Below are 24,730 nucleotides of genomic sequence, written 5' to 3' on the forward strand. Positions count from 1 at the left end.
TAATTGAAATTTTTGCATAAAATCCTTGAAATTTAATTTTTGTATGGGAAAATTTGCTTAAAATTGCCTAAAATCACCGAAAACGCCGTCTCTTTTCATATTTTTAATTATTTTCCAATTTCAGCCATGTACAATGGAATCGGACTTCAAACCGCCCGTGGATCGGGAACCAATGGATATGTGCAGTCGAATTTGTCGCATCTTATGCAAGCGAGAGTGAGTATTCCGGGGAAAATACTGATTTTTGCTGGAGATTTTCAGCGAAAAATCGAAATAAAAAACAAATTTAAAGCAAATTACTTGCTTTTCTCTATGCTAAACGCACTAAAAATCGTAAAATGATGCTAATTAATCATATTTTCAGCGAAAAATCGAGTACAACGGCGAAGATGACCTGCGCAAAATGGAAGCCGAGCTCAATCGAAAGCCCAACGAGGAAATCATGGATCACAACAGAAAACGTCAAATCGAGGTGAAATGCACCGAATTTGAGATGCTCCTAGAGGACAAGGGCCTCGACGACGAGGATATCGAGCGAAAAGTCGGCGAATATCGTAAAAATCTGCTGAAACAGCTCGAATCCGGCGAGCTTAACGTCGACGAGGAGCTGAGCACCAAGGAATCACACGCCAGACGTCGCGCCGCCGCGAATAATCGGGATAAAATGCGAAATGCGTTGGGATTGGGCGAGGATTACGTGCCGGGAAGCTCGATGGCCAAGATGAACAAGTCGGATGTGGTTGGAGCTGCGATGGAGTCGGAACTTCCACAAAAAGATGATAAGGAGAAGCTTCTCGAGACACTTCGTCTGCATAGAAAATCGAAGAAGAAGCAGGAATCCAGCAGTAGTAGTAGCAGTAGCAGTAGCTCATCAGAATCCTCCAGTGAAGACGAGAAGCATCGTAAGGATCGTAAGAAGAAGGAGAAGAAGCAGAAGCTGAAGGAGATGGAGAAACGTCGGGAGAAGCTTCGGCAGAAGGAACGGGAGCTTTTGGCGGTGTCGGATAAGGTGAAGAAAGAAGAACCAGCAGAGTCCAGTGATGAGGAAGACAGCCGGAAAGATCAGAGGAAGCCTCGGGAAGATCGCAGAAGATCGGTGGAGCGACAGGATCAACGGGAAGATCGTAGAGATCGCAGAAGATCCCCCGAGGATCCTCGAGAGCGTCGGAGATCCCCTGAAGATCGTACAGTTCGCAGAAGATCGCCGGAACGTCGCCGCCAGCAGCGATCCCCAAGTGTCGAGCGTCGGAAGTCACCACAACGCCGGGATGAGCGACGTCGGCGACACGATTCGTCGGAAAATGAGAGAAGATCCACTGCCACCGCGTCGAAAAAATCGAGAATGGTATGGAAATTCGAGATTTTTTGGCGAAAAATTGCGGAAAACTCGAGTTTTAATCGGGAAAATGCGAAAATTTTGAAATTTTGCATGAGAATAACGAAAATAACGGGGAAATTTTAATTTTTTCCTGAAAAATTACCAAAAAATGCAATTTTTTTTCAAAAAAACCGTAAAAATTTGGAGTTTTTGCCGGTCAAAACTGAGAAAATTTTTTAAAAATTTCTCGAAAAACTTTTAAAAAAAGTCAATTTTGAAGTTTTCACAGGAAAAACGAGAAAATTAAAATATTTTTACAATAAAAATACTGAAAAATTCAATTTTTCAGGAAAAAAAAAACTTATTTCAGCGGGTAAATCTGCAAAAATTAGGTTTTTTTCGTTGAAAAATGTGAAAATTTTAATATTTTTTTCGCCAAAAAATCCTAAAATTTATTCATTTTTCAGGACGAACTCGAAGTGAAACAAGAGCCACCAAGTGATTCTGAAGATTATATCGCAAAAACCAATTTGGCACCGATTCGTGTTGAAAAATCCGCCGAAAAAGTGGAAAAATCTCGAAAATCATCGTCAGAAAGCTCTTCGGGCTCCTCGGATTCTGACTCGTCGTCCGATTCATCGTCATCGTCGGATTCTTCTTCGGATTCGGAATAATTTTTTCTTGTGTTTTATTTATTTTTTTTTAATTTAAAAATCATTTAAATTTATGTTTTGAGCCGAAAAAATGGCTGGAAAATCTGGATTTAAAGGTTTTTTTTGGATTTTTTTTGTGTGAAAATCAAGAAAAAGTTGAAAATTTTCATTGATTTTTGCCTAAAAAACCACATTTTCTGGGTTTTCAAGTCAAATTTTATTAATTTTTTCGGAAAAAAAGTTGGAAATTAGTAAATTTTACATCAAATTTAATGTATTTTTCTCGGAAATTTTTGAGTTTTCTCAATTTTCAGTCAAATTTTCTGATAAAGCTAGATTTTCAGCTAATTTTTCTGGAAAGTCCTTCATTCTCAGTCAAATTTAAATAATTTTTCCGAAAAAAAGTTGGAAATTGGCAAATTTTGTGTCCATTTTATTGATTTTTCTCTGAAAATCCGGAAACATTTTTTTTTCATTCAAATTTTATCGATTTTTTCTTTAAAAAATCGGGATTTTAGGATAATTTTTCTAAAAATCCCTCGATTTTCAGTCAAATTTTAATAATTTTTCCGGAAAAAAAGTTGGAAATTAGCGAATTTTACGCCAAATTTAATGTATTTTCTCTAAAAATCCGGAAAAATAATTAAATTTCGTTCAAATTTAATCAATTTTTTTTTCTGAAAAATCACTATTTTCTGCTAATTTTTTTTTAGAAATTCTTTTCGATTTTCAGCCTAATTTTTCCGAAAAAAGCTCGAATTTCCCGAATTTTTAGTTTATTTTCAGACAAATTTGTTTGGAAATTCCAGACTTTCAGCCAGTTTTTTTTTCTGGAAATTTCCCGATTTTCCCGTCAAATTTAATCAATTTTTTCTGAAAAATCTAGATTTTCTGCTACTATTTTCCCCGTTCATTCCCGATCTTTTGTGCTCCAAAGAGCAAATTTCTTTATTTCTTTTTGCTACTTGTTTTCCCCCAAACGCTGTACATGAAGAATCTCCTGAAAACTGGGATTTTTCGTCTTTTTTTCTGTCTGAAGACAGTTGGAAATATCATGATTTCCCCCCCCCCCCCCTCCATCTCCGATGCTCAAAATTTTCAGACATTTCCAGTGAAATGGGCCACGTGGACCGCGAGGATCTTCTCAACGTAATTCGACATGAGCTTCGGCTCGAGGACGATGATGGTCCGGGACTTTGCTCTCGGCTTCTCCTGAATCCAGACAGGAAATGTCGTGCCGGAGGTCTTCCGCTGGATTTTAGACTGAAAAATGGGGATTTGATGGATGATGGGGATGCGGGATTTGATGATATTTATGAGGTTCGGCGGGGATTTTGGAAAAAATGTTTTCCGGAATTAAAAAAAAAAGCACTTTCAGCTTTTTCTGCCAAATATTTTATATATTTTTTGTTTAAAAAAAATATTTTTTCACTGAAAACGGTAAAAAAAATTAAAATAAATAAATTTTAAATTTTAAAAAAGCTTAAATTGAAAAATATTACAGTAAAAATTCAGAATTTTCAAAAAAAAACTATTTTTTTCCGGAATTTTCTGTTAAAAATTGCAGATTTTCAGCACTTTCTGCCAAAAATTTTCACGATTTTAAATTTTTTTCTCTCCAGAAAAGTGTTTTTTCCAATAAAATCGGTGAAATTTTATAAAAATTTCAGAAAAAAATTAAAAAAAAAACAATTTTTTTCCGGAATTTTTTTTTCTTTTTTTTTCATATTTTCAGCGCTCTTTGCCAAAAATCACAATTTTTATAATTTTTTCCAATAAAAAAGGTAAAAATTGTTGTAAAATTGCAGAAAAAAATAATTTAAAAAACTAATTTTTTTCCGGAATTAAAAAAAAATATTTCCAACATTTTCTGCCGAAAATTTCCAAAATTTTTATTTTTTTTTCGCTAAAAAATAGTTTTTTTCCAATAAAATCGGTAAAAAAATTCAAAAATTTTTTTTTTCGAAATTAAAAAAATATTTTATCAAAAAATGTTTCCCCGAATTAAAAAAAAACAAGTTTAAATTGCAAAATTATAAAACTTTCAAATTTCGCTCGAAATTTTGAAAAATTAAAAAAATTGGGTCCCACCACGAAAATCTCCGGGTTACTGTAGGCTTTCGTGGTGGGACCCAAAAAAAGTACAAAATAAGCTGAGCATAGGCAATATGGGGCTTATTTGAAAGCTCTCGGCAAGCCCAATACAGTGATAATAGTTAAAATAGTTTAATAAAAAAAAAATTTTTAATTCGAAAATTTTTTTTTCTCAATTCAAAAAAAAAAAAAAATTTCAAAAAACCTTCAGATTCCACTCTACGAGGAGCCCATCCACACCAGAACCCTAATCAACGACTCTCTAGCTCTCCGAACCGCCGAAAAAATCAAAGAAGAAGGCCGTCGGGATAATTTCTATACAGGACCACTCGATGAACTTTTCGTGAAACAGGAGGTCAATTGGCCGCCGAAAACTCCGATTTCCACTGAAAAATCCGCTATTGAGCGGTATTTGGAAGAAAATTCGGCGAATTTGAATAATCCGCTGGGAGAATATTCGAAATTCGCGGCCACCACCACAGACCCTTCCAGACAAATTGAGATTATTATTCCAATGTCTTGTGATGAGGAAATCGGGTTTAAAACGCTTAAAATCGAAGTTCTAACCACTGCGAGAATCCGTGAAGTTATTGGTTATTGCCTACTTCAGTACTATTTAACGTTCGACTCCTATTTGCCGTTAGTTTTTTTTCTCGAAAAAATTCGAAAAAAATAACCAAAAATTCGAATTCAGCTCGTCGAGAGCTTTGATTTAAGTATAATCATGACCTAGTTCCGTTGGTTTTGAAAATTTGGGTCCCACCACGAAAATTTCCGGGTTACTGTAGGCTTTCGTGGTGGAACCCAAAAAAATTCAAAATATGCTAAACATAGGCAAGCCTAATACAGTGATAATAGTAAAAATTGAAAAAAATTGGGTCCCCCCACGAAAACCTGCGGGTTACTGTAGGATTTTAGAATTTCTCTTTTTTTTTAATTTTTGATGAAATTTTCGAGATCAGTCGTCCGGGAGCTTTGATTTAAGTATAATCATAACCTACTTCCGTTGATTTCGAGAAATTTTGGGTCCCACCACGAAAACCTCCTGGGTTATTGTAGGCTTTCGTGGTGGGACCCAAAAAAATTCAAAATATGCTAAACATAGGCAATATGGGGCTCATTTGAAAGCTCTCCACAAGCCTAATACAGTGATAATAGTAAAAATTGAAAAAAAATTGGGTCCCCCCACGAAAACCTACGGGTTACTGTAGGATTTTAGAATTTCTCTTTTTTTTTAAATTTTTTAAGAAGTTTTTGAGTTCAGCCTGCCGAGAGCTTTGATTTAAGTATAATCATAACCTAATTCCGTTAATTTTAAGAAAATTTGGGTCCCACCACGAAAATTCCCGGGTTACTGTAGGCTTTCGTAGTGGAACCCAAAATATTTCAAAATAAGGGGAGCATAGGCAAAATGGGGCTTATTTGAAAGCTCTCCACAAGCTTAATACAGCACTAATAGTAAAAATTCAAAAAAGTTGGGTCCCATCACGAAAACTCCCGGGTCACTGTAGGTAGGATTTTAGAATTTCTCCTTTTTTCAAATTTTTAATGAAATTTTTGAGTTCAGCTTGCCGAGAGCTTTGATTTAAGTATAATCATGACCTACTTCCGTTGATTTCGAGAAATTTTGGGTCCCACCGCGAAAACGCCCCGGGTTACTGTAGGCTTTCGTGGTGGAACCCAAGAAATTTCAAAATAAGCGGAGCACAGGCAATATGGGGTTTATTTTGAAGCTCTGAACGAACGCAATACAGTGCTAATAGTAAAAATTTTAAAAAATTTTAAAAATTGGGTCCCACCACGAAAACCTCCTGGGTTACTGTAGGCTTTCGTGGTGGGACCCAAAAGGGCTAAAATAGGCCGAGCCTAGTCGATATGGGGTGCATTTGAAAGGTCTCGACGAGGCTGACATCATGCAAGCAATGAAATTTGTGTAAAATGTCAAAAAAAAATTTTCTGAGAAAAAAATTTTTTGTTAATTTTTTCAATTTTTCAGCGGCGAAGTCGACGACTATCAATTCTACTTGGCCGAAGAAGACGGCGAAATCGAACACGAGCTCCCACCACTGGACAGCTCGAAGCTTGTAGGCCAAGTAGGCTTCACGTGCCTCGGCCTAGTCTCACGTATCAAGAAAAATGGGAATAGCCGTCAAAAACGGGCTGTGGCTGTGTGGTTTGTCGATAAGGATCAATATGTGATAGAAGTTGATAATATGGAAAAACCGTTGCGATGGCTTAGAGATGAAGCTTTTCGTCTCAGAGAGGAGACTGTTAAGGAGCGAGAACCCTTGTTTCAGGGGCTACTTGATATAAAAGGTGCCTAGGATTTTTGAAAAATCTGGTTTTTGCTAAATTTTTCAATAAAAATCGTCGAAATCCCGTCGAAAAACGTCCAATTTTGACGTTTTTTTTAAAGAGCGGGGGCGTGGCTTTGGAGACTCCGCCCCTTTATTGGCTTTACTATTTTTTTGACAGCCTTAGTAGTTTTTTGACTTAATTTTGGCAATTTCAGAGAAATTTTTTAAAGATTTTTTTTCAGGAAAAATTCAAATTTCTCAAAAAAAAAAAACATTTTTTTCAAGAAAAAAAAAATTAAATTTTTGGCAGGATTTTACAGTTTTTTGTGAAAATTTTCGAATATCGCGGAATTTATTTTTAGAAAACCAAACATTTTATCCAAAAACTGCTAAATTCGACTAAAAATTAACTTAAAGCTGTCCACGCGCCGCAGGTTTGCAAAACTAGGCTCCGCCTCTTTTTCTGTGCGGCACTGCGAAATTAGCAGCTTGACCGGGATTTTGAATTTTTTTTCTAAAAAAAAAACAAAAAAAATCAATTTTTTCTAAAAAGTTTTTCTGAAATTTTTTGTTAAAAAAATACAAAAAAAAATAATTTAAATTTTTTTATTTAAAAAAATCAATTTCTTTTGTAAAAATAAAGAAAAAATCAGTTCTTTTTCCTAAAAAAATCAATTTGAAATAAAAAAATACATTTTTCTGGAAAAAAAGTAATTTTTTGCAAAAAAAAAAAACCGGACAAAAATCGAAAAAAATTTAGTTTTTAGAAAAAAAAGCGAAAAAATCATTTTTTTTGTTTGAAAAGCAAAAACCGTAAAAAAATAAATTCTTTTTCCTAAAAAAAGCAAAACAAAAAATCACTTTTTTGTAAAAAAAATACTATAAAAATATCAATCTTTGAAATAAAAAAACGAAAAAAAAGTAAATTCTTTGCTTTAAAAAAATTTACAAAAATTAATTTTTTTTCAGAAAAAATTCCGAAAAAAGTAAAAAATTAAAACTTTCTTTTTCCAGAATACTACATGGAAGCCGTTGACAATTTCGACGTGAAGCTTGACCTAGAAGCCAGTATCTCGAGTGCTCGGAGCCTCGAATTCGTGATGATCCGAAAAAACAGCTCAAGAGCCGGATTCCATCCACGTGGCGGCCGATACGGTCGACAAATGAGCGCAATGCTCACTCTGAAAATGCCGAATAGCCCAATCGCGGCGGGACCCATGACACCATTGCCAACGGTAATGGAGGAGAGCCCGGCGGTGGCAGGCACTTCCAATGGATTCGGTTTCCCTAAAGCTGAAAGTTGTGGGGCAATTGGTAAATGCTCGATTTTTTGAAAATTAAAAAAAATCTTACAGCACTTTTTTTCGAGTTCTCTTTTTTTCGAATTTTCCGGTTTTTAAATACATTTTGCATTGAAAAACGGTTTTTTTTTTCGGAAAATTTTCCGATTTTTCAACGAAAATTTGTGAAAAAAACCGCTAAAAATTGGAATTTTTGCAAATTTTGTTTAAAAAATCGGTGTTTTCTTAATTTTTTTTTTGGAATTTTCAACAACATTTTCTAAAAAAAATATGAAATACTCTCCATTTTTTTTCGGATAATTCCCTGAAAAATGTGAGAACGAATTTTTTAATTGTTAATTTCAGAAAAATTTTTTTTTTTAAATTTTTTAAATTTTTTCATTTTTTCATTTTCCACAAATTCTATTGCCTGCATCGTGCCAGGCTTGTCAAGAGCTTTCAAATGCACCCCATATCGACTAGGTTCGGCCTGAATTACCCCCACTTTTTGGGTCCCACCACGAAAGCCTACAGTAACCCGGAGGGTTTTCGTGGTGGGACCCACTTTTTTCAATTTTTATTATTAGCACTGTATTAGGCTTGCCGAGAGCTTTCAAATGCACCCCATATCGACTATGCTCTGCTTATTTTGAAATTTTTTGGGTCCCACCACGAAAGCCTACAGTAACCCGGAGGGTTTTCGTGGTGGGACCCACTTTTTTCAATTTTTATTATTAGCACTGTATTAGGCTTGCCGAGAGCTTTCAAATGCACCCCATATCGACTATGCTTTGCTTATTTTGAAATTTTTTGGGTCCCACCACGAAAGCCTACAGTAACCCGGAGGTTTTCGTGGCGGGACCCAAAAATTCTCAAAATCAACGAAAGTAGGTCATGATTATACTTAAATCAAAGCTCTCGACAAGCTGAATTCGAATTTTCGGTATTTTTTTTTTTTAACTAACGGTAGAATTTTTTGAGAGAAAAAAGTTTTCAAAATTTTTTTTCGAAAAAAAAAATCTGCTTTTTTGTTAAATTTTTCTGTCAACAATGTTAAAACTCTGAAAAAATCCAACCAATTTTCCCTTTTTTCAGCTTCTACACCAGGAGTGACATGGAATGATGATGGAGGCCAACTTTCTTCGTTTATTGTGCAACGAATTCACAAATTTAAGCCAAAATGGAAGGCAAACCTGAGTACGGTGGTTTAAAACTGTTTCAGAATTTTTTTTTCAAAAAAAAATGTAAAAAAATTGTTTTTAATAAAAACAATTTTCTGTGAAATTTTTTAGGTTCGAAAATGCCAGAAAAAAAAAAGAAAAAAAAATGCAATAATTACAAATTGCTAACAAAAGCTTTTGAATTTTCTGGAATAAACACAATTCGATTTTCAAAAAAATATGGAAATTTTTTTTTTCTAAAATTGGGAAAAAAAATTATTTTTTAGGGTCGAAAATGCCTGAAAAAATCAGAAAAAAATTACAAAAAGTGCAAATTGCCAAAGAAATTTTTCAGAATAAAGTTTAATTTTTTATTCAAAATTTCATTTTAAGCTACGTTCAAAAATGCCAAACAAAATTACAGAAAAAATAGGAAAGATCACAAATTGCCAAAAAACATTTTTTGAGCATTTTCCGGAAAAATTATGTTTTTCAAAAAAAAATTGGGCTTTCCAAAAATTGCAAAAAAAATCATTTTTTAGGTTTAAAATTAACCAAATTGCTGAAAAATGTTTTCAAAACAATTTAAAATTGATTATTTTTTGAAAAATGATTTTGCGGAAAAAACAGCATTCGATTTTTCAAAAAAAAAATTAAAATTTCCAAACAATTTTTTTGAAGCATTTTTTAGGTTCAAAAATGCCAGAAAAAATCAGAAAAAAAATTACAAAAAATTGCAAAAAATTTTTTTTTGAGCATTTCCCGGAAAAATAATTTTTTTTCCAAATTTCAGAAAAAAAAAACTCAAAAAAACTTATAAATAATTTTCAGTATTCCGTTGGACATGCTTCGAAATCGAAAAATATCGTGAAGATAGATCAGCATTCCTACCACAAGGATATCAAAAGCATACAAAAGTACCATGGGAATATGTTGGCGGAGTCCGTACACAACTGAAAGATGCAAAAGCTGGACGAGTTGACATGTGGCAGATCACATTCTTCTGGTTACCGGTTCTCAGTGATGAAACTGTGAAAGATGTTATTGGAGATGCTGAATGGAATCTTAATCTTGTTGCAAAGGTTTAACAAATTGCTGAAAAAAACTAGAAAAACAGTGAAAAAAAAATTATGTTTTAAAAAAATTTCCGAAAAATTCGAAAAAACATTTTTTTTGTTTTGGTATTTTCTGTATTTTTCTTTTGAATTTTGGACATTTTGCACTAAAAAATAAAAATTATAATTGCAAAAAATTCATCAAATTTTTTTCTTAGATTTTGTATTTTCTGAGAACAATTTTTTTACCTTTTCGTTTTTTGAAAAAAAAAATTTCCCGGAAAATTCTAAAAAAAAATATTTTTGGCAGTTTTTTTTCTTTTTTGTTTGAAATTTGCACATTTTCGAACCTAAAAAATACAATTTTAAATAAAATTGTATTTTTTATCTAATTTTTTGAAAAAAAAAACTTTTTTTCGAATTGTTTTTTTTTTTTGAAAAATCGAGTTGTTTTTTCTGCAAAATTATTTTTTTATTGACAATTTTTAATTTTTTTTTCTGAAATTTAGTCATTTTAAAAGCTAAAAAATTAATTCTTAAATTTAAAAATGCATTAAAGTTTTTATTTTCAAAAACTAATTTTTTTCAATTTTTGGGAAAAAAAATTAAAATAATTTTTTTAAAAACAATTTGTACTTTTTTCTTTATTTCGTCTAAAATTTTCACATTTTCAAACCTAAAAAATACAATTTTAAATAAAAATTTAACAAAATTTTTTTTCGGTAGATGTAACCTTTTATTTAATTTTTTTTTTTGATAAATCTAATTGAATTTGTATCCGCAAAGTTATGGCAATTTTTATTTAAAAAAAATTTTTTTCTGAGTTTTGGTCATAAATAATGCATTAAAAGTTGTATTTTCTTTTTTCAAAAACAAATTTTTTGTACTTTTTGTGAAGAATTAACATTAAAAAAATGATTTTTTACCGGAAAATTCTAAAAACCATTTTTTTGGCAATTTGTACACTTTCGTACCTATAAAATACAATTTTAAATTAAAAAAAACCTTTTGTTAAAATTTTTTGAAAATTTTTTTGTCGGAAAATGCTCTGAAACTTGTAAATTTTCGAGCCTAAAAAAATACAATTTTTATTAAAAAAAATTATTTTCCAAAATTAGTAATTCGGAAACATTGCAAACTAAAAAAAGTTCAATTTCTTCCAGATCTACGCAAATGAAGAAAAATGGCGTAGCGTTACACTCGAGACATTCTTCAAACAAGACGTCGACGAGATTTTCAGCCAAACAAATTCGATACTTCAAGCCCGCGACGCTTCGATCTACAAAGCCTTTTCACATTCCTCATTCGGTACTTTAAGCCCCGCAGCGAGTGCTGATTTAGCTCTAATGGAAAGTGCCGAAGCCATTGTTTCACCGTCGTCAGATGCTCCAAGTCGCTCCTCAAATGGGAAAAATGGAGGAAAATTTCGAAAAATGTCGAGCCTGATGGCCAGTGTGATGGGAAGACGAAAATCTGATTCTAAGTAGTTTTTTTTTTAGGTTTTTAGGTTTTTTTGTTTTGCTGTGATATATATTTTGCTTTAATAGTGTATTTGAAAAATTGATATTTTTTGTAAAAAAATTCCAAAAAATTGAGAAAAAAACATTTTCGGAATTTTTAATTTTTACAAAATTCTAAGAAATTTATACCGGAAAATGTTGAAAATCTAAAATCACTTTTTTTTGTTTTGAAATTTTATAAAAATTTTCAAAATTCAAATTTTCAAAAATCACTTTTTTTTTGAATAATTCGGAAAATTTGGAACAAAAAAAAACAAATTTTATGTTTTCATTTCGGCAAATTTTAAAAAATTCGAAAATTTTTTAATTTTGGTTATTTCGGGAAAATTACGATTAAAACATTTTTTGAAAAATATTTGAAAAAATTCAAATTTTACGATTTTTTGGATATTTCGGCAAGTTTTTTGAAAGATTCGAAATTTTTAATTTTGGGCATTTCGGAAAAATCACGATTAAATTTTTTTTTTTTTAGTATTTGAAAAAAAATCAAATTTTGCGATTTTTGGATATTTCTGAAAAAACTGAAAATTTTCGAAAAATGTTGAAATAAAAAGTAATGTTTTCTTATTTTCGGCCACATTTTGATATATTTTTTCCCCTAAAAATTCGAAAAACTCCCGATTATTCTGCATTTTCCTGTAAAATTTACGATTTTAGGAAATTTTGAAAATTGTCAAAAAAATTCCAAAAAAGTTACGTTTCAAGATTCGAAATATGTTACAAAAATTTTTTAAAATTGATTTTTCTTATTTTCACCCAAAAATTCGAAAAAATCCCAAAATTTGAGACAAAAACCCAATCAAATTGTGATTTTCTTGTTCATTTTCCGGAAAAATTTATTTTTTCAAAAAAAAAAAAAATTTGTTATTCCTAAAATCACTGTACCTCTTTTTCCTATTCCACCTCTATATTGTGATATATCAATCAATTTTCTTCAATACTAATACAAATTAATATTCCACATTTGTGTGTGTATGTGCAGTTCTAATTAACATATTATCAATTCATTTTTCCCATTTATTCCACTGCCCCTGCTTCACTTCTTCATACTACCCTCCTACCGTACACCGTTAGCCGACGTGTACAATTCACATTCTGCTTCCTTCTTCTTCTTCTTCTCGGAATCTCTAAGAAAAAAAGCGAAATAGTATGGGATAACCGGAGAGACGGCAGACAGAACCTGTTCTGTCTTCCAACTCATCGGTGAATTTGTGTGTGTTGGAGAAGGAAAGAAGGAAGGATTCCAATTGCCATTTCCGACTTTTCATTCCATTTCACATACACAGCTTCTTGTTATGTTTGGATTTTAGTTTTCGAGTAATTTACTAATAATTTATTGGGTTCTCATAACGTTTATTCAAATAGGAACATAATCAGATTGAATTTCAAAGAACGCAGTTACGTAGAAAAGCTATCTTCAATTTTAATAACTTATTGGGTTCTTATGTATTATAACCGAATAGAGTCATAATTACATATGTTTTCGAAATATGTAGATACACGGGTGGGTTATCTCCAATTTTAATGCCGTAATTGTATTAGGATTTATCAAAAAACGACAGCTAACACTATATTTGTTAAATCCTATTCACACTATATTATATTAGATTAATACTGATTAAGTTGTTCAAAAATGTGATGTTACGTATTTCGAATAAAAATCTAATTATATGTGGCCTAATATCGACAGCTAACTAGATACGGGTTATATATTTAGGTTATTCTCGTAATACCTTATCATGTATCTTAAAAGGGTAGTAGAGTTTGTGGGTATTTTGCTTAAATAGACTACAACTGGTCCAAAACCACCGAATTTCATAATGAGACTTCCCAAAAAATTTCCGAAAATGTTTTATGGTCCGCCAAAATTTCGAAAAAAAAAGAGTCAAATCTTGCTAAAATCTGAAATTTTGCACACTTTTCTTAGTCACAGCCGCTGGATTTTAGTCTTTCTGAAATTATCACCATTTAATCCTTATTTTGATAATTTATCCTGCGGAATTTTGTTGATTGAGACAACTTTTAGACCAATAGGCATCCAAAAATGATCAAAATTGGATGCCTATCGGCCTAAAAGTTGTCTCAATCAACGAATGAGATAAATTACCAAAACAAGGATTAAAAGGTGATAATTTCAGAAAAACCAAAGTTCAGTGGCTGTGACTAAGAAAAGTGTGCAAAATTTCAGATTTTATCAAAATTTGACTCTTTTTTTTTCGAAATTTTGACCGGCTATAAAAAATTTTTGGAAATTTTTTGTGAAGTCTCATTATGAAATTCGGTGGTTTTGGACCAGTTTTAGTCTATTTAAGCAAAATACTTACAAACTCTACTCCCCCTTTAATATATTTCACGACATACATACGTGAATAACTTCTTTAGTGTTGCTCTTTAATTATGTAGTATACTTAAATGCATTTTATTAAAAATCGTCAGTATTTAACAGTATTGAATTGTTCATACTAATAAAATCAGACAATGTTTGACGCAAATAAAATGAAGCAATACATGTTTTTTACTTTGTCAATTAGTTAGTTAGTTATGAACATTGTAACTATACAGTTTACAAGCAAACGGGTTAATTTTTCGTGAAAGTAATTATTTTCAATAACGTTATTAAAATTATATATTACTAACTTTTATATGGGAATCATCCTAACCAAGAAAACTGTTTAAAAAATTGTAAAAACCCTAATTATAATTCATAAAGTTATTAAAATATACATCGATCGAAATATAGTAACCACCACCATTTCTAGAATGCATTACCAAAAATTATGTGCAAAATAGTAATGTTTTATGAGACTTCCAACAAAAAAAAATTGAATCACCGAATCATGTTTTTGCTACAAAACATTGTAGTTGCTTTTTGAATTTTTCGTTCTGCTTCATATTTTTTTCCAGACATCATTGATATAACCCTTTTTATCTGCAAAAACTCATCAAAGCACCTTCTTTATGGTTTCTGATCACCCCTCCATAGATACACCGAGATCCTTATCATCGGTACGACCTCGACCGTTGGCTAGTTTTTTGCAGTTCGATAATGACCTCAATATCTTGATCTGTTTCTTCTTTTCTCCATCATTCGTCATACCTTTCACTTTTAGAGGTGGTTTTTTATACAGCTTTTCTAATACAAAGGATAGTGATATTAAAAAATTCTAGTTTTAGATTATTAACAACGGGATTGCATAGAAAAAGTTTCTTTTTCGACATTTTTTCGTAAAACGGGCATTAAATGAATAACACAACAATTATATAGTTCTGTTATAAAACAACAAGTAGTATGTTTTATAACAGAACTTTATAATCGTTGTGTTTTTATAACAGCAATGGCTTTTAAACGCTGGAAAAAAAAGGTCACAACAGTTCATTTTCAAGCTTAGTCTTAGTCTTAGTCTTAGGCTTAGGCTTAGCCTTAGCCTTAGTTTTAGGCCCGGGTTCAGGCTTAGCCTTAGGCTTAGGCTTTGGCTTAGTCTTAGGCTTAGTCTTAGGATTAGTCTTAGGCTTAGGCTTAGGCATAGGTGGGGCTGGGGGATTATTTTAATTTTTTTTTTTGAAAATTATCAGAAATTTTTTACATTCAATTAAACAAATTGTAGTGAATATTTTGAGTTGTGTAAAAATGATATTTTTCACAACAGTAATAATATTTAAATTATACATATAAACCACATTAATAACGTTTTTTTTAAGTATCTGATCACTTTTTTTTGCATGCTAAACTTATATTTTCTGTTTAGTATAAAACTCCATCCAATTCCCCGTTGTTCCAGATGAGATCCCTTCTCCTCTTGGCACTTGTGAGTGCGTCGGCGTACGCGAGTTTCGACAAGATCAAGGATTCTATTCAAAACCCATTGGCACGTGGATTTGGTGACGATATTGCGTGGGTCAAGTGGGAAGATGCAATTGAGACTGCTTTGGATACTGATAAGCCAATCTTCTTGTTGATCCACAAGTCTTGGTGCCATGCTTGCAAAGGTAAGAGCGGCAGTTGAGAAAATTTAGGCAATTTCTTATAATACGTGTGGTATCACACTGTCCCATCACGGTTTGATCTACAAAAAATGCGGGAATTTTTTGCTCTAAAAATGCGACGTCAGCAGGTTCTTAATCATGCGAAATCATTTGAGAACTCTGCGACTCTTCTCCCGCATTTTTTGTAGATCTAGGTAGATCAAGCCGAAGTGAGACACCCTGACACCGCGTGATTGATTACATGCTTCACTAATAATTTGAAATTTAATCATTTTATTCAACAAGTTAGTCCAATAGAGCGCACATTCACATGTCCCTTCCCCACTGCAGCTTCGATTTTCTCTCCGGGTAACCGACCAAAGACAAGAAAGGAGAGGGATTTATTCATCCTTGACACACTTTTTTTTATTAATTCAAAGAATGGTGTCAGAACACCTTGTAAACCACAAAGCTTGTACATATAGTTTTCAAGGGAAAAATCGGGAAATTCAATTGATATTTTTCGAAAATTGCAAAAAAAAACGTGCAAAATTTTGAATTAAGAAAAATGCACATTTGTACAAATTTTGGGAAATTCAAAAATTTTCACGTGATGGGACCCGTGTGTGGGCGAACCACAGTTTAAATTTGATGTAAAATAATATTTATAATTTTTATGACTCAACATTTGAAACTTTAAACATAATTGTATTCGTTTAAAAATTTGTGAAAAAATTGAAAATTGGTTTTAAAAAATTTGAAGTTTAAATATTTCAAGTCCAGAAAATCCAATGCGAGAAAAAACCTCAAAATTTTTTTAAAAATTCCAAAAATTATATAAAAAATTATTTTAAAGCTTTCAAAAATTCAATAAAAATTCCAAACAAATTCCACTAATCTGAAAAAAGGATAAAATCTATTGGGGTCCTAAGCCTAAGTTTGAGCCTAAGTCTAAGTGTAAGGCTACGACTAAGCCTAAGCCCAAGCTGTAGCTTACGTCTAAGCCTAATTTTTAAATGTTTCAATTTCGAATTTTCAAATTTTCCAGCTCTCAAGAAGACCTTCCAACAATCCAACGCCAAGAAAGCCTTCAAAAAGCTCTCAGAGCACTTTGTAATGGTTAACACCGAAGACGACGACGAGCCATTCGAGGAGGAGTACCGTCCAGACGGAAAGTACATTCCACGTCTGCTTTTCCTCGACAAAAATGGAGATCTTCTTCAAGAATTCAAAAATAAGAAGGCCGAATACAAAAATTACGCGTATTACTACTCATCACCAGCTGATATCCTTAACTCTATGAAGGATGTGCTTAAACATTTTGGAGTTGACATTCCAGAGGCTAAGAGAGGTGATAAGCTTAAGCCAAAGAAGCCAGAGGGAAAGAAGAAGGAATTGTAAGAATAGAGATTGTTTTATTGATTTATTGATTGATTTTCAGCTAATTTATTTCTTATCATTTCTTTGCCAATCTTGTTAACTATTATTAATTATTATCACGAATAAACTGGTTCTCGATACGTCGGTTTTTACGAAAAATTTAAATTCGCGCCAAAAACCTTTTCGAAACCTCGAAAAAATTTTAAAAATCTTATGAAAATTGCATTTTGTGCCTGAAAATTTTTAGCCAATTTTTTAGAAAAAAAAAAAGTTTTAGGAAAATCTGTGACATTTTGAAAAATTCAGGAAAGTTTGAAATTCCAGCCAAAAAACTTTTGAAAACTAATTTTTTGAAAAAACTAATTTTTTGAAATTTTTGAATTTTGCATTCATTTGAAATTGACTTAGGCATAGGCTTAGGTCTAGGCTTAGGCTTAGTCTCAGGCTTAGGCTCAGGCCTACGCTTAGACGTAGGCTTAGGCTTTGGTTTAGGCTCAGGCTTTTTTCGGTGATTTTAGAAAATCTGAAAAGCTTTTTGAAGTTTAAATCTGAACAAAATTTTTTTTGTTTGAAAAAATTTATAATTTCATGAATTTTTGAATTTTGCTCTCGATAATTGTTTAATTTAAAAAAATTCAAAAAAAATTTGAATTTTGCCACAAAATAGGAGATTTAAAATACACCGCCCACATATTGGTTCAAATCTAAATCAAGGCTTTCATGGGAGGCAGGCGCGGTTTCAGGGCCTGACGCCTGTCTGCCCGCCTGCCTTCCGCCGCGGCCGACACTTTTCGGGTTCCGCACTATACAGAAGGCCCGAGGCAGGTGAAGGTCGCCGCAAGGTAGGCACACCAGGCCTTTTGGCGCCTACATGGAAGGATTAATCAAAACCAGTTTCCTAAGGGATTAAGAAACTTTCTCTCCTTCCCTATATTTGAGTAGTTATGTAAACATCCTCATATTCAGAATATGTCACGTCTCTTCTCCAATGTTCCGAATTATTTTCCTCTTATACATCGTCGGGTCATTTCTCTACCAGCAATATGAATTCGCAGTTTGAATTTCGAAATTTAGTTCTAAATTCCCAATTTCTTTGGATTTTTCTAATAAATCTTATCACCTCTGCCAATTCTGAAGCCCTAGCTTCTCCTTATCAGTATCTGAAGGATCTTTGCCCTGTTGGACAGCTTCCACTAACGGATACGGAGCACGTGAAGACGTGTGCAAGCTTATGTCCTCTTGGAGCATTTTGTCATAGGGGTATATGTTGTGTACCGCCACCGCAGTGCAGGCATCCGGCTTATAGGTGAGGAAATTTTTTTTTGAATTTTGTGTTAAACTTCGCAGATTATATATTGTTTTTTGAAAACAAATAATTTTATTTTACCGCCAAATTGTTTTTAAATGTTTTCAAATATTTAAAATTGGCGCCAATTTTTTTTGAAGTTTTTGGAATATTTAAGTTTGGCGCCAAAATTGTTTTGCAATTTTTAAATAATTTAATTTGACGTCACAATGTTTTAAAATTTTTAAAATATTTAAATCTGGCGCCACTTTTTAAAATTTTTTTTAAATATTTAAAATTGGCGCCAAATTTGTTTTGCAAGTTTTTAAATATTTAAATTTGGCGCCAACTTTTTTTGTTGATATTTTTGAATTATTTAAAATTGGCGCAAAAATTGTTCTGAAATTTTTTTAATATTTAAAATTGGCGCTAAATTTTTTTTGCAATTTCTAAAAAATTAAATTTAGCACCATTTTTTGAAATTTCTTTTAATATTTAAATTGGGCGCCAATTATTTTTGTTGATATTTTTGAAATATCTAAATTTGGCGAAAATTGAAATTTTAAAATTTCTGTCAAAATTATCAAAAAAAAAAATTATATCAAAAAAATTAAAACTTGAAGCTTGCCCCAACTATTTTAAAGATTCAAAAACTGAAAGTCGCGCCAAAGTTGCTAAAAATCTGAAATTTTGAATTTCGCGCCAAAAATATTTGAACTCAAACTTCAGGATGTCTACCGGCTTTCCATGTCTTCCAAAACGTAAGAATAACTGCCCAGATGGATCATTTTGTGTATCAAGTAGTCAGGATGGAATGTCGATATGCTGCTCAAACAGGAGCATTGAAAAGTTGGTGATTTTAAGCTCCGCCCACTTCTTGGTTTTCTGGGAGAAGAAGACCATTCTAAAATAAAAACTATAACTACAAATAAAATAAATCCATATTTTTACAGAAGTTTCCCGATAACATCACAATTAAAACTCTCCAAATCTGCACCGTTCCCAAAGGAAAAGCCGATGCAAAAATCCACGTCATCACTGATGACGTCACTAGACTCCTCCCAAATCTGTCCGAAATCCCATCCAATTATTGCACATGATGGGAAATCTCTGGTTTTGTGCAAGGATTGTGTTCAGGGGTTAGTTTTGGACTGCGTTTTAAAAATTAAAAAATTTATTTTTAAACGAAAATGTTACCTAAACTCGAAATTTACAATTTTTGCACCAAAAAACTGGAGAAAAATTTTTAGTGCCCAAAAAAATTATTTTTGAACATTTCAAATTTTTTTAGATTTTTCAGAAAGTTCACATAATATTGAAGATTTTGATTTTGTAAATTTGAACAAAAGCATAAAACTGTTTGTATCACAAATTAAATTTTTTTAACATTTGAACATTTTGGGTCCCACCACGATAAGTTTCAGAACCGATATTTTCCTGGAAACTGTTATAGAAAAAAAGTAAAAATTCAGATTTATTTCGGGGTACCCCGAATTCAAACAAAATATCATAATATGAAAAAAATTTTTAAATCAAACGTTAAATAATATTTCGAATTTTTGGGTCCCACCACAAAAGCTTTTTTGCCGAAAATTTTGTGAAAAAAATTGGCAAAATTGTATGTATGATGCTTTAAATTTAACATTTCAACTAATTTAAAAAAATTAAATTCGAAAATTTTTTTTTCAAATTCTATATTTTCAGAGTTTGCGCAAAATTCCGCACCAGTAACGTAGAGGTATGCTGTCAAAGTTCTGACGATATTTGTGGTGTTGGAAGTCAAATTTTGATGAATGGATTGGTGCCGAGGGACTGTAACAAGAAGCCATGTGGGATGGGGTAAGTGAATTTTACAGCTCAAGCCATGCTCTTAAAATAGCCAGGAGCTAATTTTTTTTGCTCGAAACTTTCCGAAAAACATCTAAAACTTGGAATCAATTTTTTGATTTTTTGAAAATTAAAGTTGAAATTTCACAAAAATTTTTAAACATTTTCAGAACTTCTAAACTAAAATTGCACCGCAAATTTCAAATTTCCAGCTACGAATGTTCGCTAACCCCGACGGGTCTTCGTGTATGTTGTTCGTTAGCCCAATGCCCGTCAGGAGTGTTTGCGAGAAGTGTGTGCGCAGCCGGATGTTTGAGAAATGAAAAGTGCATGGAAATTCAGAATGAGATGTGGTGTTGTCCATCCGAGGAATCATTCGGTTCAAGAATTGAGATGGTTTGTAGGAATGGGGAGAATGGGTAAGTTACTACATTGTACTGTAGTACTGTATACTGTATAGTGTACTGTTGGGGTACTGTAGCTCAGTTTCCGTTTGTCAAAAATTATCAAAAAATTTAATTCAGTGTTTATCATCCAGAAAATAGCCTTAATATACCGAGTATAACTGTAGAAAAATTTATGGAATTTCTCTAAATTTTTCTAAATTTTTAACGATTTTTTTTCAATTTTGCAAAAATATTTGATTTATAACACTAAAAACTATTCAAATGCCAGAAAATGGAGCCGTAATGACCAAATATATCTGGAAAATTTTTAAATAAATTTTCTAATTTTTTAAAATGATTTTTCGTCAATTTTTAAAAAATCTAAGAAACGGCCGAATTAAATTTGAATTCCCGCGCAAACCATATATTTCGGCCGTTTTTTAAATTGTTGAATAATTGAAAAATCATTTTAACAAATTCGAAATTTTTTTATTAGGTGCTTCTATTGAATTTTTCTACAGTTACATTCGGTATATTGAAACTATTTTATGTCATTTAGAGCAAAAAAAACTTCCAAAAATTTTATTTCCTCGAGTTTTTTTAAAATTTCAAATGTACTTGATTGTCTAGATTACTGTAGAAATGCTTATGACTCAATTACAAAAAAATCCCAGTATTGATTCTTATTCCAGAACCGGTGAAAAATGTGACCCAGCTTTTCCGGCGTGCTCACAAGGAGCATTTTGTGAGCTGAACAAGGAGAAGACCGCCCATATTTGCTGTAAGCGGTATAAAAATCGACGTGAGTATTTTATTGCTTAAACCTATAAAAACTAAAATTCAAGAAAAAAAAAAATTTCAGTCGGCAACAGCCGTAAAACCCTTCTACCCCCTCCATTCTACTACACTACAACTACTATGAAGGCTCCCATAACCATAGCCACAACTACTGCAGAACCATACCCTTTTGAATCTGTGTAGGTTGCTTAATTAAAGGCAAAGTAGCGCCAGAGGGGAAAGTGTTTAAAACTACTCCATTGGTGTCAAAATGATCGAATATCATTTTAAAAAATTTCAAAAAATTTTTGAAATTTTTTTATTTATTATCAAAAAGTGACAATTACTCAGTTTTTGCCACTCATAATTTTGGAAGTCAACCAAAAAAAAATTTTTTTCTACATTTTTTATACTGTAATTTTTTTTTAATTATTTGTATTAAAAAATTGTAGGGGTTGGAACATGCGAAATTGCTTTGGATTTCCTCAAAGGCTCATATTTTTCAAAATGTTTGCAATTTTCCAAAACTGACCGGGAATAATGAAAAATCTAAAAATTTTTGGACTGTTTGTTAATGATATTTGGTCATTTGAAATAATTTTAAGTGTATTTAGACACAATCCCCACTGGCGTTACTTTACTTTTAAACCATCAAAGGTATCTTAATCATATCTTAATATTTATTACAGTCCAAACTGCCAAGACCCTGAAGCCCGTCCACTCATGGAAAACGGCTTCCCATACATTTGTGATCATATCGGAGATCCGTGTATTCTTCGATCAGGATATTCGTGTCAAGAATCTGATATTGATGATGTCTATGTGTGTTGTACTATTCAAATGAACCGAATCCTTCCACCACAGATTCCAATGATTGGGCCATTTACGTTTATGACGTCATCAACTACTACAACTACTGAGAAGCCGATTGAAGAGGAAGAAGTGATTGCGCAGCCGACATGCCCATTTTCATATATGCCGTCGAAAAATGTTAATCAAGATGTGCAGCGTTGTCTATCACTGTTTACGTTGGAGTGAGTTCCAGAAAAATAAAAAATAAAAAATTTTTTTCGATTGTTTTTTGAAACTCTAAAAATCAGTATTATCTTATTATCTTTATCCAATTTTTTAAAATTTTTTTTTAAATCGGAATTAAAAAAATTCTAACATACATATATTGTTGAAAACGTTTAACGTTCAAAAATCGATATTTTAAAATAATTCCAGCTGCCCACTCGGCTACACGTGTCTACCATCTTCCACTACCGACAGTTATCTATGTTGTATTCGGAAGCCTGTGGTCTATTAGGCTTAATTATTGATTTTTGTTTTTTTTTTCGAATATTTGTGCCAATTCTATATTTTTTAAATATTTTTTTAGCTAATGAACATGTTTTCAAACAGTTTAATTTAAAAACAGCCTAATACAAAAACTTGGAAAACTAAGCCTAAGCCTAAGCCTAACCCTAAGCCTAAGCCTACACCTAAGACTACACCTAAGCCTAAGCCTAAGCCTATGCCCAAGTCTAAGACTAAGCCTAAGCCTAAGCCTAGGCCTAGGATAATGAGAGCATTTTCAGACTGCTCTATAAAGCCAAACAAAGATTTTGCAATAATTCATAACGCATTCGATTCACAATAACAAGTTCTTTAATAAAACTATAAAAATGTAAAAAGTTAGGAGTCAAATTTTTATTTATTTAACACTGAAAAATTGGAGTGTGTAGATAATGAGAGCATTTTCAGACTATGTTTTTTCAGAGCTGACGCCAAGCTTATGCCTAAGCCCAAGCCTACGCCTAAGCAAAAGCCATAATTCTGAAAATCTAAATTCAAATGTTAGCATCCAAGTCTGGGCTCAACGGTCCAAGCCTGAAAGCTTAAAAACCTAAAGCCTGAATATTTTTGCAAACATAAGTAAACTGAATTGAAGTTTTATCTGTGATGTACAGTTTTAATTGACAAGAAACATTGCAATCGGGATTAGTTTTTTTGAAAAACTGGATAATAAAAATGAGGGAAAATTAGTTGAAAACACAAGAAAATAATGACAGATTATGAAAAATTGGCAACGAATATAATAAGTTTGGTAAAATTATACGACTGGGGAGGAAGAAGCCGACGATTCTTCGGATGAAGAGGAGCTTGATGGTGACGTGGATGATTGTTTTGTAGTCTGGAAAGTATTAGTTTAGGTGGTTTGGTCAGGTTTAGAAATTTTTTTTTAAATTTAATTTGGTGCGAAATTTTATTTTTATTTTTCAGGCCAAATTTACGGCGCAAAATCGGTGTAGATTTTTTATTTTGAAATTTTTTTAAATTGCAATTTAACTTAATATGTAGGTATTTTAAGTACAAAAATAATCGAAAATTATTTTATTATTTTAAAAATTGAGTTCGTTTTCAGAAAATTAAAAAGTTCTCAGCAAAATTTTAAAATAACAACAAAAACTAACCTTGGAGAAATTTTCCGCTTCCTTTTGCAAATCCGCAAAAATATTGAGCACATTGGCGAAGAGCACCTTGTTCTTCGAAGCCTCCCGCATCTTTTGCTCCACAACATCCTGCTCCAACTCCTGAGCAGCGAGACGACGAAGCTTCTGGAGCAACAAGTTGACTGGGTACTGGTACTCATACCGTCCATCATACTGGCTCTTGACAATTTGCTCGGTACGGCATTCCCGGAATACTCGAATCGGGCAGTCGAGGAAGAGAAGACACTCCAGTGCATAGTACCGGTTGTGCTCTTTGAGCAAGTAGTCAGTGTATTTTCTGACTTGTTGAGCAGGGCTCAGTGGAGCTGGGACTCTTGGGAGAGCAGCATTGGAGACCGGCTTGGTGTGAGATGGCATTTAGAATGAGTTAAATAAAAGGTGAGAGAAGAACTGAGATATGTGGTTAAGAATGACACTAACCTAGACCTAACCCTGTAGGACGCTGCAATTTGGCAACAACAAAAAATCGATATATGGGCGGGGGGGAATGGGCTATGCAACGTGGCAATGGGAAAGCAGAAGGAAACAATGGTTATTGATTGGTTTACGATTGTGAATATATAAATTTGGTACATACGTACATTTTTGTTTGAGAAATAAGGGAGGGTTCTCCCTGAGGAACATGGAAAAAAGTTGTCAAAATTTAGGGGATTTCAGATTTTAGTTTTTAAAAATATTGGAATTTTCAGAAATTTTAATTGGATACTTTAATTCTAACGGAATGTTTAAAGAAGGAGTATTTAGAAAATTTGGAATTTGCATAAATTATTAGGTTGGTCAAAATGTCTTTGCAACTTTTTGAATTTTTTTTGGAGAGAGTATTTATTCAAAGCGAACGAGATTCAATGGGTAATATATTCACCATTAGTGTATATGACTTCTTGCCAACCCAACGAAGGTTGAGCAATACCCTCCGCACAGAACTCCTGAGATTAGGAGGCAAAGAAGTCGTCCCACCACGTTTCGACGATCTTTCAATCATGAAACTTCTGCCCGGTAAGGTGATTCTGGAGAGAGCGGAACAAATGGTAGTCAGTAGGAGTCAAGTCCGGCGAATGCGGTGGGTGAGACAAAACTTGGATTCCGAGTGTCTGGAGCTTCTGGCGGGTCCTCAAAGTTGTATGCGGTCTTGCGTTGTCATAGAGCAGCCTAAATTTTGATTCTCTAGGGTGATGTAATCGATGAGCACGGACCATCTTTTCCAATTGAATAGAGTATAGGCCAGCGTTGATTGTAACGG

General features: G+C 32.6%; 5 protein-coding genes and 3 non-coding genes across 8 annotated transcripts; 7 read left to right on the forward strand and 1 right to left on the reverse strand.

Annotated features, from left to right (window-relative positions):
• The first annotated feature begins 124 nt into the window (after positions 1-124).
• On the forward strand, positions 125-2,977 carry rsr-2 (SRRM2 protein homolog rsr-2). The gene is made up of 3 exons (NM_001383969.2): positions 125-216; positions 365-1,345; positions 1,786-2,977. The coding sequence occupies exons 1-3, from the start codon at positions 127-129 to the stop codon at positions 1,990-1,992; spliced, it is 1,278 nt and encodes a 425-aa protein (NP_001370093.1). The 5' UTR covers positions 125-126; the 3' UTR covers positions 1,993-2,977.
• Positions 2,978-3,073: 96 nt separating this feature from the next.
• sinh-1 (Stress-activated map kinase-interacting protein 1 homolog) lies at positions 3,074-12,338 on the forward strand. Its single transcript, NM_064195.6, has 7 exons — positions 3,074-3,291; positions 4,277-4,704; positions 6,062-6,381; positions 7,377-7,676; positions 8,738-8,839; positions 9,634-9,884; positions 11,021-12,338. Exons 1-7 carry the CDS (start codon positions 3,088-3,090, stop codon positions 11,342-11,344), a joined length of 1,929 nt encoding a protein of 642 aa, NP_496596.3. The 5' UTR covers positions 3,074-3,087; the 3' UTR covers positions 11,345-12,338.
• Y57A10A.44 lies at positions 11,166-11,227 on the forward strand. Its single transcript, NR_101760.1, has one exon. It is a non-coding gene; the product is annotated as an Unclassified non-coding RNA Y57A10A.44 (non-coding RNA).
• Positions 12,339-13,370: 1,032 nt separating the features above from the next.
• Positions 13,371-13,480, forward strand: mir-5547. Its single transcript, NR_051777.2, has one exon. It is a non-coding gene; the product is annotated as a pre-microRNA mir-5547 (primary transcript).
• Positions 13,481-14,760: 1,280 nt separating this feature from the next.
• On the forward strand, positions 14,761-14,905 carry Y57A10A.41. Its single transcript, NR_051778.1, has one exon. It is a non-coding gene; the product is annotated as an Unclassified non-coding RNA Y57A10A.41 (non-coding RNA).
• Positions 14,906-15,156: 251 nt separating this feature from the next.
• txdc-12.1 (Thioredoxin domain-containing protein) lies at positions 15,157-16,854 on the forward strand (the record flags this gene model as incomplete). Its single annotated transcript, NM_001383970.2, has 2 exons — positions 15,157-15,364; positions 16,389-16,854. 2 exons carry the CDS (start codon positions 15,157-15,159, stop codon positions 16,739-16,741), a joined length of 561 nt encoding a protein of 186 aa, NP_001370077.1. The 3' UTR covers positions 16,742-16,854.
• Positions 16,855-17,714: 860 nt separating this feature from the next.
• On the forward strand, positions 17,715-22,398 carry Y57A10A.24 (EB domain-containing protein). The gene is made up of 9 exons (NM_001383971.1): positions 17,715-18,026; positions 18,735-18,854; positions 18,959-19,144; positions 19,710-19,844; positions 20,045-20,251; positions 20,911-21,020; positions 21,081-21,195; positions 21,685-22,029; positions 22,223-22,398. The coding sequence occupies exons 1-9, from the start codon at positions 17,764-17,766 to the stop codon at positions 22,302-22,304; spliced, it is 1,563 nt and encodes a 520-aa protein (NP_001370094.1). The 5' UTR covers positions 17,715-17,763; the 3' UTR covers positions 22,305-22,398.
• A 495-nt stretch (positions 22,399-22,893) lies between these two features.
• On the reverse strand, positions 22,894-23,911 carry tag-276 (uncharacterized protein). Its single transcript, NM_064200.5, has 2 exons — positions 23,452-23,911; positions 22,894-23,171 (listed from the first exon to the last, which is right to left on the reverse strand). The coding sequence occupies exons 1-2, from the start codon at positions 23,845-23,847 to the stop codon at positions 23,091-23,093; spliced, it is 477 nt and encodes a 158-aa protein (NP_496601.1). The 5' UTR covers positions 23,848-23,911; the 3' UTR covers positions 22,894-23,090.
• Between the last annotated feature and the right edge of the window lie 819 nt (positions 23,912-24,730).

This window comes from Caenorhabditis elegans, chromosome II, assembly GCF_000002985.6.
Source record: "Caenorhabditis elegans chromosome II".
Taxonomy (NCBI): domain Eukaryota; kingdom Metazoa; phylum Nematoda; class Chromadorea; order Rhabditida; family Rhabditidae; genus Caenorhabditis; species Caenorhabditis elegans.

Excerpts from the sequence above, each read along its gene's own strand:
- tag-276 (NM_064200.5), bottom strand. The coding sequence starts at position 23,847 with ATGCCATCTCACACCAAGCCGGTCTCCAATGCTGCTCTCCCAAGAGTC. Across the intron at positions 23,172-23,451 it reads AAGCGGAAAATTTCTCCAAG|ACTACAAAACAATCATCCAC; the intron begins GTTAGTTTTTGT and ends AATACTTTCCAG.
- rsr-2 (NM_001383969.2), top strand. The coding sequence starts at position 127 with ATGTACAATGGAATCGGACTTCAAACCGCCCGTGGATCGGGAACCAAT. Across the intron at positions 217-364 it reads CGCATCTTATGCAAGCGAGA|CGAAAAATCGAGTACAACGG; the intron begins GTGAGTATTCCG and ends TCATATTTTCAG. Across the intron at positions 1,346-1,785 it reads CGTCGAAAAAATCGAGAATG|GACGAACTCGAAGTGAAACA; the intron begins GTATGGAAATTC and ends TTCATTTTTCAG.
- Y57A10A.24 (NM_001383971.1), top strand. The coding sequence starts at position 17,764 with ATGAATTCGCAGTTTGAATTTCGAAATTTAGTTCTAAATTCCCAATTT. Across the intron at positions 18,027-18,734 it reads TGCAGGCATCCGGCTTATAG|GATGTCTACCGGCTTTCCAT; the intron begins GTGAGGAAATTT and ends CTCAAACTTCAG. Across the intron at positions 19,845-20,044 it reads AAGAAGCCATGTGGGATGGG|CTACGAATGTTCGCTAACCC; the intron begins GTAAGTGAATTT and ends TCAAATTTCCAG.
- sinh-1 (NM_064195.6), top strand. The coding sequence starts at position 3,088 with ATGGGCCACGTGGACCGCGAGGATCTTCTCAACGTAATTCGACATGAG. Across the intron at positions 3,292-4,276 it reads GATTTGATGATATTTATGAG|ATTCCACTCTACGAGGAGCC; the intron begins GTTCGGCGGGGA and ends AAAAACCTTCAG. Across the intron at positions 6,382-7,376 it reads GGGGCTACTTGATATAAAAG|AATACTACATGGAAGCCGTT; the intron begins GTGCCTAGGATT and ends TTCTTTTTCCAG.